This window comes from Stegodyphus dumicola, chromosome 11, assembly GCF_044657685.1.
Source record: "Stegodyphus dumicola isolate Sdum_Otavi_A_Nest chromosome 11, ASM4465768v1".
NCBI lineage: Eukaryota > Metazoa > Arthropoda > Arachnida > Araneae > Eresidae > Stegodyphus > Stegodyphus dumicola.
Window position 1 is genome coordinate 107,515,620 of NC_140778.1, and position 12,342 is coordinate 107,527,961.

The 12,342-nt window shown below is 31.7% G+C and overlaps 1 protein-coding gene across 1 annotated transcript in view; it reads left to right on the forward strand.

The window, feature by feature from the left end:
- Window positions 1-3,372: 3,372 nt before the first annotated feature.
- Window positions 3,373-12,342, forward strand: part of LOC118183583 (AMP deaminase 2-like) — a 71,497-nt gene continuing 62,527 nt past the window's right edge. Inside the window, exons 1-2 of the mRNA XM_085827060.1 lie at window positions 3,373-3,446; window positions 4,098-4,157. Coding sequence (XP_085683186.1) covers window positions 4,100-4,157 — 58 coding nt within the window. The 5' untranslated portion in view covers window positions 3,373-3,446; window positions 4,098-4,099. The remainder of the gene's footprint in view (window positions 3,447-4,097; window positions 4,158-12,342) is intronic.

Sequence of the window (12,342 nt, forward strand, 5' to 3'; positions counted from 1 at the left end):
ACTAATTTTACGAGCAGTCGGAAATTTTTTTTTTAAAATAAAAGAGAACAAGAAAAGGAACTTTTGAGCTCTTCCATTTTTAGCATTGCACTGAAATAAAAATTATGTCGCAATACGCGCCACACTTATGCAACGTGAACAAAGAAGACCATATTTAAACACCTTCCTCGATCAAGATCACTCCTTATCAGCAAGCTGTAGTGATTAGAAGAAAACATGCTTCGATCTGAAAAATCAAACTCTCTGACTCACTAAAATGATGTTACTGGTTGCATTAATGAAGCAAAGCCTTACGAGGTGTAAGAGGTGTCTTTCTAAACGTGTAAATAGAAGGGAGTACAACTGATGCGGGACGACATCCTTTTGGTAGCTAATGTTAAGGAACTACAAGACAACTCATCGATTTGTCAAAAGTAGTAGTTATTCTCTACAATATGAGGATCACAGTTAGATTGTTGTAATATTTAAGTTAATTATTAAATTAAAATATTATTAAATAAAGTGATTGTTGTAATATAAAGATTGTTATGATATTTAAGACTTCTCAATATTTAAGAAAAAATCTGTGAGCTACATTGAAGAATAAAGATGTCCAGTTCATTTTCTGTTTTGCCTTCATCTGCTATCTTTATGTAGCACAGAATGTTTGCGATTTGCTTGACACCTAAGTTTCCCTTGACGTTCTGTGATAGTTTTGGTGCATCACCTGGTGCCCGGTCATTAGGACCTACTCTGTCGAGAAATAGGATAATTAAGAATATATCACAGCAATATTTTCAATGATGATTAAAAGTTATTGCAACAAGTAGTACGAACTCGTAAGTATTGGCTTGTCAGGAATTACATCTAAAAAATAGCATCATCAGTAAAATAGAAGTTGATCTGTGAAGCCAGTGAGTAGAAATAGACAGACAGGTGATAGCAATAGACAGACAGCATGAATAATTAGGGCACATAGCGAACAGTGCAATACAGCATGTAAGAAAAGTTTTAAAGAAATATACTAGACATACCACATCATATATGAAAATATATGTAAATAATAAATGTATATGTAAATAATGTAATGCGGAAAAACCGAATGATATGTTCTACAAATTAATTATTCCCAGGACTTGTAACATTCAAGAAGGGTTTAAGTCTCGTGATTATTCCAAGAATGATTTATTAATGAGGTACATTCCGATGACCTCAGAGATCACGAGGCTTATGTATAGCTAATGTAAACAAACAAGGCACATAATCTCAGAGATCACGTGACTTATGTAAAGCTAATGCACGGAGTCTTACGGAGTATTATACTCCGTGAGCTAATGTAAACAAATAAAGTCATCCTTTCGGCTCGTATTCTACACAACGTCCCATATTAGCATCCCCTTGGCACCCACACTTTTTAATATTTATGTGAACGACATTCCTATAACACCTAACACGACACTTGCAATGTACGCAGATGACACAGCGATCCTGACGCAATGTGCATTTGTTGGATCAGATCACATAAACATGTTTGAGATTTGGCTGAAAAAATGGAAAGTCCTTGTTAATGTGGACAAGACGCATGCCATCTTGTTTACTAAGAAAAAGAAAATTGATAAAAGCCTGCATTTCTACTGAGCATATATCCCCTGGGCTAAGAAGGTCCCTTATCTCGGATGATCCTCAGTAATTCTCTCATATGGACTCCACACATAACATCTCTTACAGAAGTTTCGAGCTCGTGTAGCAACACTATTCCCTTTAATTGCTCAAAACAGTATCCTATCTATAGACAACGAGTTACTCATTTACAAATCCGTATTGGGTCTCATGCTCTGTTATCCCTGCCCAGTATGGGCATATTCTTGCAAATCGGACAGAAAAAAGCTCCAAATACCCCAAAATTGTATATTACGTCAAATTTCAAGCTCAGCCTGTACATTCGTAATAACCGTAACCAACTTAATACTATTTATTGTAAATAATCAAGGAAATTTTTCGAAAGCCAAAAAATATTCAAAACCCTGCTATTAAAATATGTAATTACGACATTAATGATCTTGCTAACTGCAAACATCCTATGGCCATATTTAATGTAAATACTGATTGATGTTTTCTTACTGTTACCTACATTATTATCCAGCACTTGTATTATATATTGAAACTATGCGTATTGTTTTATGTATATATCTCCTCTTACATATGTACATATTTTGTATCTTGTTATCATATTTTGTATTTGGTTTGACAGGACCAGTGTCAATTTAATACTTCAAATTGCTCAAACTTATTCAGTATTTACCTGCATTTTTATTCTTTTTCCCTTTTAAATTTTTCACCGAAGGAGTTACACCTACTTGTAAATGAAAACATTCAATAAACATTTAAGTAATGCTGGTCGAAGTATAGATTTATATAAGAGGAGTTTATTAGAAGCGGACATATGACTTCTTCTGCCAAGAAGTGGACGCATAGTTGCAAACGTGATATTAATTTTTTTCACAGTTTCCCTGAGATGTTTCTGAAAAGTCAATTTTTTATCAAGAATGACTTCTAGATATTTAACTTCGTCAACGCAGTCAATTTCTTCATCAAAGAGGTGGAGTGAAATTTGTTTGGCCTTTGCGAAAAATTATGGCTTTTGATTTTTCGGCATTAACTGCGATCCTCCAAAGAGTGAGCCAATTTTCTAGATGATTGAGGTATTGTTGAAGAAGGATTAGAAGGTTGGGTCATAATTGCAGTATCATCAGCAATTATGACCCAACCTTCTACTATGAACCTTCTTATATGAACAGTAACAGTAGAAGGTTGGGTCATAATTGCAGTATCATCAGCGAATGTGGTAACTTGTGGATCCTTGGGAATATCATAAATGTAAATGTTATATAAATATGGAGAAAGTACAAATCCACTTTTTGGTAGACCACGCTCATATACAAAGAGTAAAGGCGATGAAGCAAAAGTCGCCAATCACAAGATTCTGTAACCCTACATTTCATGTAGGAAGCAAACAGTAGAATCGGAGCAAACAGTAGAAGAAACGGTCTGTAGGCTTTGTGAATATGCGGCCTTGCTTTGGCTCAGGTACCCAGGTGTATACACCATTTCCCCGTGAAACAGAAGGTCATCCTTCCTCCTCTTCTCTTGTGGAATGTATCTCATTATTCCCCTACATAAAGCTTGCTTCTAAGTTATTGTTGAACGGCTCTGTTCTTATTTTCTTAACTGTCACTTAGTGTTTTGTCTGTTCTCTTTCAGGTTGAAGATGATGCATATCACTGAACTGAAACTGACAATATGACTTCTTCTGCCAATGAAAATTTACCTTACCCAATGAAAATTTAACTTTTCGCTCTAGCTGGTAAACCCAATTGCACTAACAGAAAAAAATATTTTAGTTGCCCCAAACAAGTCTGGCAACATTATAGTAATCTTCGTCTGCAATGATTTGAAAGTTTGTGCAGGTACGTCATTTAACGCGAATACTTGACGCTGTTTGCAAGTATGTGTTGCGAACTCTCAGTTAAAATTAATTTACTGTAGCTGTTATTTTACATACTGGTTTAAAAAATAATATTTCGGTGAACTTTTAATTTTTTTCATTTTTTTGTAGCTGACTGCGAAGCCATATTGCGAAACTAAATTGTTTACGGAGTTGTCACTTTAGCTGTTTGTTAGTTTTTCTCGCCTAATTTGCAGACCTGCTAATTCTGATAATTATAAATGCCCAGAACTAGTTCATGCAAGAAAAATGTGTCTTCGGGACATAACTAATTAGTTTTGTGTGACATGTTTTCTTTCTTTCCTCTTTTTTTCCCCCCCCTTCCCTGACGCGAAAAGTTATTCTGTGCAATAGTTTTCGTGAATGCTGCCAATATGCTCGCAAAGATATTAATTTTGAGAACCTGAATAATAGGATCAAGGTTCATTATAGTATTATAATGTTTTTTTATTGTATTTGAAATTAAATATATATCTATTGTTGAGGAATCCCCCCCCCAAATTTTGTTATTTGTGATTAACTTTTTAAGTAAAAATATTAGTTATATTCATTAGTGATTTTTCAGATATTTTTGTTTACTTGCTAATGTCTTTCTTATTTTTATCTTCTGCAGTTATGAATGACGTTTCACATGATCTCTTGAATGCTTCAGATGCTTGTACAGAATGTTCAGGTACTATTATTTAATATATACCAAGTACTTATTAGTAATGAAAGGAGAAAAGAAGTGTTTCTTTCCGTCCCACTAATAGTTCATTTTTGACTAATTTATCAAATTAGTAGAAAACGAGTTGTTCACTGTGCATTTTTGAAATGAAATTTTGTGAATAAAAGAATGCATTAAAAGAGCATAATATATTTTTGAATCTTATAAAATAGGTTTTACACTACCTTCATTAATCATAATACTTGTATAAAATTTGACTATTGTTTTTTGAAGGTACTCAAACTAAAAGAATAAATCCAAATTAATGTAGAATATCTCAAACATTTTTAGAGAAAGTCTGTTACTCCTCAGTTTTTTGTGAAGTTGCTGTTTATATTAAAAATAAAACACTGATCTTTGGAAATTTTTTATAGATTTTTACATCCTTATTATTTTTAAATTTTGTTCTATGTTTTCTAGTGTATTGCATACATATTTATTTCATGTACTGATATTTATCTTATTTATTTTATACATACATATTTTTTTATAACTTATATGTATATTGTTTACATAGTTTACATTTTAATGCTTGCCTTATAGATATTTGTAAAACTGCAATTGTTTTTTAAAAATACCCCAAAAAGAAATCATAAAAAGGTTTTAGTCTGTTTTAAAATTTTATAACTTTATTTCCTGAAAAAGCATGATTTATTTAAATGGAAAAGTCTAAAACTCCAACTTAATTTTTTTTTCTTTTACTTTGTTCTACTGATAAAAATATGTAATCTTGGAGGATTTAGAAGTTTTTAATTTGCTGTTTGAAAATATGCTTTGTTGGGTTTAATATCAGAAAGTTATGAGACAAATTTTAAAAGTTCTGATGTTAATTTACGAAAAGTGAATTTTGCTGACATAATTTTAAATGTTTCGAGATGTAATCTCATTGCATTCATTTTTTGATAGAGGCACATAATTTTTCTGTAGTCTTCATATCTTACAAAATGCCATTATATGCTTTATATTATAATGAAATTTTACCAGCCTTTAGTTTTAAACTTAATTCATGTTTGTTGAAAGGGGAGGAAAAGTACTTGAAATGCTTCTTGTCCTTTAAAAATGTTATTTTTCATCATAAGTTCTGTTTAAACATTTAAAATGTTTTATGAATTAAGGTATGGAGTTAATCGTCCAGAAGGAAATTAAAATGCAATCTGTATATCATCAGTTTCATATTTCTTTCAGTCATTGTGTCCAAATTAAAAAATTGGTTAATCTTTGGATTATGGTAACTTGGCGATTTTTTGGCGAAAATTTGGCAACCAACTCTGCTACAGCAACCCTCTATTTTTTTTTCGCCGCCATTTTGTCTTCACGAATTAAAGACATGTTTCTTTTCTTTTTATTTACTGAACACTTTTTCCAACAATCTACTAGCCGAATTACACTTATGCTAGAAATTTTATGTAACAAAACTGCTTAATCATGATAAATATTAACTGCAAAATTGGGAAAAGTGCACAATCGCAAACTCCTTGCGCGTTTTTCAGAATAGCACATACACATAAACCATTTACACGTCGACTTATTTTTACTTAAAAAAACATCCCAGAATTGCACAAAAATGGCATTGCACACACTCTTAACTTTATACATCTACACTGCTATTTTCTCGTAAATTAAAAAAAATTTGCACGAAAATGCAAAAAAATTCTGTGAATCTTTAAACTCGGTAAAAAGCACATATATGAAATTACCTGATCGCGAAAATGTATATACCCTTTCCAAGGATGAACATTTCCACGAATAAAATAAATAAAATATCCAAAAACTTTCACCTCTAAATTATCTATTATATAATAGATGTCACCAACGAATTCATACCGCAAACATTACAAATGGTTACAAATACTTAGTATCAAATATTTAAATTATTTCCATGCACGTTTACTTCAACTGAAACGTATACCGAATTACTACAAACATAAAATTCGCAAAATAACTATCATTTAATTAAAATATCACTAAACCATGTACATGTCGACTTATTTTTACTAAAAAAAAATCCCAGAATTGCACAAAAATGGCATTGCGCACAATCTTCACTAAACACTGCTTTTTTCTCATAAATTTGAAAAATTTCATGAAAATGCATGAAAATTTTGTGAATCTTTAAATCCGGTAAAAAGAACATATATGAAATTACCTGATCGCGAAAAAGTATATACCCTTTCCAAAGATGAACATTTCACCTATAAAATAAATAAAATATCCAAAAACTTTTACCTCTAAATTACCGTAATTTCCGGAAGAAACACCGCGGCGTTTACTTGTTTAAAACTTAAATTTTCAATGGGTGCGGCGTTTCTACCCATGCGGCGTTTAGGTGCACTAAAAATAAAATATTTCCTATGATGGTCATTGTACATAGTTTGGATGGCCTTGTCATTGTGCATAGATTGGTGCTGTTCCCACACAAAAGACCACACAGTTGCATTTTGCAAACGTTATTTTGTTTACGTTCTTTCCCTTGAACAGACCTACATGCCTTATTCACCCTAAAGGAGATCTTGGAACAATAACATTCTTCCCCCTTTCAAATCAACATTCTCATCAGTTTGAATAGTCTCTCTCCTCTGCCATTCGATGAATCTTCCAGGACCTATTCTCTTTCCAACCCTGCCTTTTCTGCAATTTTTTTCAAAGGCGGACATGACTCCACCTGCCTTGCAATAACAAACTCTGACGTATTTCCTCTTCAGCATGAATGGATTTTTCTTGGCATTCTGCCAAATACAGATCCCATCAGTTAGGGTACAAGTACTTGTTGGATAGTTTTTAATTAGGGAGTGGAAAAATTTTGAAAATGTCTCTAAACGGCACTGAAGCTATACATTTCTTACCTTTAATTTATTTTTGAGTTATGGTTTCATTTCATGCATTTTTCTTAACTGGTATGTCATATATCAGGACTTAGGTTGAGTTTTTGCATCTATACGGCCCACGACGATGTCATGCACAATTTAATCTATTGCGGCGTTTCTGTGTAATTTTAATTTTTTTCCCGCCATTTTTCTCGAGTGCAGCATTTACGCTGATGCAGCCTTTCTTCCGGAAATTACGGTATCTATTATATTATAAACGTCACCAACGAATTCATACCTCAAACATTACAAATGGTTACAAATACTTAGTGTCAAAGATTTAAATTATTTCCATGCACGTTTACTTCCACTGAAACGTATACCAAATTCCTACAAACATATAATTCACAAAATAACTATCATTTAATTAAAATATAATTAAATTCAGAAACACTACTTAAAATATAAAAATCATTGCTAATAACAATTTTCCAATAATACCATATTATTTTATTTACTCCTTACATTTAGAACAATGCATAAAAATAATATCCTCAAATAATTAAAAACACTAACTTAACTAATCTTCTTCAGAATCTTGATTACGTGTCCGATAAACTTTTCTTATTTCCTCCGCTAAATAAAAAGCAAGCGTATGTGCGCCTGTTTCAGGATCTTTAAAATCATACTTATAGTTACAGCAAGGTACCAGGTAAAATAAATAACTTAATTAAACATCTTTACTTCTATCTCGCGCAACCTTAAAAAAACACTTATTACTACCCCTTTCAATCCCACTAAATACCCATTTCGAATTCACTTTAGTTAGGGCCATGGGATCCAAAAATTAACGAACACTGTTTCACACAACACAGAATAAAGCAAAATACAAAATTTCCAGATTTTTCCCGATTCCCCCCCTTCTCCGATTAAAGAACTGTAATTCATCCATTAATGTCACATGACATATCTCATGATCTCTCATTTCCCTCACACAAAATAATGCGTAATCGGAACTGAGTACTTCTCACATTATAACCAAAGTTCTATGTAGTAACCTTTATCGCCTCCGAAATGTCGGCAAACTACCAGTTACCATATTCCAAAGATCAGCCAAGCTAAATTATTTTTTATTTCACTAAAATACAGTCAAAAGTCATTAATTCGGACACCCATAATCTGGAATGATCTATAATCCGGACCTCAAAACTACAAACTTTCTGCGCATGCGTCGCTTTGACGCGTAAGACCTTTACCGCTGCGAATTTGCGTGTGTGCATGCGCAAAATATGTTTACGAATGCTCGTTTAATGTATAACGGACAGGATAAGCTAAGCTAAAATTATCTAATTATCTATTTCAGTTAATGTTGCAGATTGCGTTGTTCCTTAATCTTCGAATTGGATCCGGATTATTATTTTGGTTGATCTTTACATTATGGTAACTTGGCGATTTTTTGGCGAAAATTTGGCAACCAACTTTCCTACAGCAACCCTCTATTTTTTTTTCCCCGCTGCCATTTTGTCTTCACGAAGTAAAGACATGTTTCTTTTCTTCTTATCTACTGAACACTTCCTCCAACAATCTACTAGCCGAATTACACTTATGCTAGAAATTTTATCAAACAAAATTGCTTAATCATGACAAATATTCACTGCAAAATTGGGAAAAAGTGCACAATACCATACTCCTTACGCGTTTTTCAAAATAACACATACACATAAACCATGTACACGCCGACTTATTTTTACTTAAAAAAACATCCCAGAATTGCACAAAAATGGCATTGCGCACACTCTTCACTATATCCATGTACACTGCTTTTTTCTCATAAATTAGAAAAATTTCACGAAAATACATGACAATTTTCTCAATCTTTAAACCCAGTAAAAAGAACATATATGAAATTACCTGATCGCGAAAAAGTATTTACCCTTTACAAATATGAACATTTCCACATATAAAATAAATAAAATATCCAAAAACTTTTACCTCTAAATCATCTATTACATTATACACGTCACCAAAGAATTCATACCGCAAGCATTACAAATACTTAGTATCAAATATTTAAATTATTTCCATGCACGTTTATTTCAACTTAAATGTATACCAAATTCCTACAAACATAAAATTCACAAAATAACTATCATTTCATTAAAATATAATTAAATTCAAAAACACTACTTAAAATATAAATGAGCACGTACATTAAATTAATAAAAATTACCTTACAATCCTAATTACTTTAAACTAAATCATTGCTAATAACAATTTTCCCAAAAATACCAAATTCCTTTCCACCTTACATTTAGAACAATGCATAAAAATAATATCCTCAAATAATTAAAAATACTAACTTACCTAATCTTCTTCAGAATCTTGATTATGTGGCGGATACACTTTTCTAATTCATTCAATAAAATTATTGAAAGATTTTTTCTGCGAATTTTTCCTCCATACTTCCGCCGCTAAATAAAAAGCAAACTTCTCTTTATCACAATGCCTAAATACCCATTTCGAATTCACTTTACTTAGGGCCATGAGATCCAAAAATTGCACAACACTGTTTCACACAACACAGAATAAAGCTAAATACAAAATTTCCACATTTTTTCCCGATTTCCCCCCTTTTCCGATTAAAGAACCGTAATTCGTCCATTAATATCACGTGACATATTCCATGATCTCTCATTTCCCTCACGCAAAATAATGCGTAATAGGAACTGAGTACTGCTCACATTATTACCAAAGTCCCAGGTAGTAACCTTTATCGCCTCCAAAATGTCGCCAAACTACCAGTTACCATATTGTAAAGATCAACCATTATTTTTTGCAGACTGTTAGAGCAATTTTATAAAAGTAAGCTTGAACTTTCGATTATGTCAAACAGAATTTCCGATATATATTTACTAATATGTGAAGGATATACAAAGTGAAAGTATCTCTCGGAGTCCATTAAACAAAAAGTGGAATTGCTGCAGAAAATCGATAAAGGCATATCCTTTGTTTATCTAAACTTTAACGTTTGTTTATCTAAACTTTGTTTATCTTTAACGCTGCGGAATTGCTTACTCAATGTAGTATTTCATCTCGATGTACTCTGATATGATTTAAATCAAATGCCTCGTCATTATAATTCGCTTCCGATAGCGAAGAAAGTGACAGAGGTTATTGAAAACGAAAAAATTTCGATTGACAAATTAGTCAGTATACTCGACACAGCAATTATAGGACTTGAACAGCGGAACTTTGTAACTGAACAAGAAATTGTCTGTTTATAGAATTAAAGAGAATGTATTATCACATAAAAAACGAAGCAGCTTAAACAACTTGCATTGAAAGAAATGTTTAATAAAGTAAACAAATAAATATTAAGCTTTTTTTTGTAAATTTTGATACCCTTTAGATCATAATTGTTCTTTATTTCGTAAATTACGGTTTCATATTTTTAATTTTATAATTTCTGAATGCCATTTTACCAGATTTAAACTGATGATCTATAATCCGGAAAAATCGATAATCTGGAATCGCCGAAGTCCCGACGAGTCCGGATTAACGACTTTTGTCTGTATATATTACAGAAATGGCATATATGGTATTGGTAATATGTGTTGAGATTGCAATAAATTTCATAAAAAAAGACAGAAGGCAAATGATTAAAACAATGAGATGAGGAAAAAACTGAATAATATTTCATCAGATGATATTTTGAAGAATAAGGATTCCAAAGCTCTAGAAATGTTTCATTTTAAATTATAAGCATTGTTAACCTTTTTGGCTGATCTTTGGAATATGGTAACAGGTAGTTTGGCGACATTTTGGAGGCGATAAAGGTTACTACCTAGGACTTTGGTAATAATGTGAGAAGTACTCAATTCCGATTACGCATTATTTTGTGTGAGGGAAATGAGAGATCATGAGCTATGTCATGTGACATTAATGGACGAATTACAGTTCTTTAATCGGAAAAGGGGGGAAATTTGGAAAAATATCTGCAGTACTATAGTATTTTGTATTAAGCTTCATTGTGTGAAATAGTGTTGATTAATTTTCGGATTGCATGGCGCTATGTGAAGTGAATTCTAAATTTTTAATGCATTTATCTGATAATAATAATGAGATTGTGTGAAAGGAAGGATATTACAGATAAGTTTTGAATGGCGGTGCAAGAAATCTGGTGAAAATGGACTTTTTGTGAAACGGAGTGTAAGGAAGGGTACGTGGTTTGCTGAAAGTAGTTTGAGTATGGGTGAAATTTTATTATTTTCTTATTACTGGGTGAATAGACTGCCAGTTGACTACTGGATTTCGGATTTAGAAATTAGCAGTAGTACTGCAGCCGATTTGAACTCTTTCTGTAGGGAAGTGTGCATGCCACGTAATGAAGATTCTCAAGAAGATTAGGTAAGTTAGTATTTTTAATCATTTGAGGATATTATTTTTATGCATTGTTCTAAATGTAAGGAGTAAATAAATTAATATGGTATTATTGGAAAATTGTTATTAGCAATGATTTAGTTTAAAGTAATTAGGATTGTAATCTAATTTTTATTAATTTAATGTATATGCTTATTTATATTTTAAGTAGTGTTTTTTAATTTAATTATATTTTAATTTAATGATTGTGATTTTGTGAGTTATATGTTTGTAGTATTTTGGAATACGTTTGAGTAGAATATGTTGAGTATTTTCATGCATTTTCCTGAAATTTTTCTAATTTATGAGAAAAAAGCAGTGTACATGGATATAGTGAAGAGTGTGCGCAATGCCATTTTTGTGCAATTCTGGGGTGTTTTTTTTTTAAGTAAAAATAAGTCGACGTGTACATGGTTTAGTTATATTTTAATTAAATTATAGTTATTTTGTGAATTTTATGTTTGTAGCAATTTGGTATACGTTTCAGTTGAAGTAAACGTGTATGGAAATAATTTAAATATTTGACACTAAGTATTTGCAACCATTTTTAATGTTTGCGTTATAAATTCGTTGGTGACGTTTATAATAGATAATTTAGAGGTAAAAGTTTTTGGATATTTTATTTATATTATACGTGGAAATTTTCATCCTTGGAAAGGGTATATACTTTTTCGCGATCAGGTAATTTCATATATGTGCTTTTTTACCGAGTTTAAAGATTCAGAAAATTTTCCTGTTATTTTCATGCAAATTTTTTTAATTTATGAGAAAATAGCAGTGTAAATGGATAAAGTTAAGAGTGTGTGCAATGCCATTTTTGTGCAATTCTGGGATGTTTTTTTAAGTAAAAATAAGTCTATGTGTAAATTGTTTATGTGTATGTGCTAGTCTGAAAAATGCGCAAGGAGTTTACGATTGTGCACTTTTTC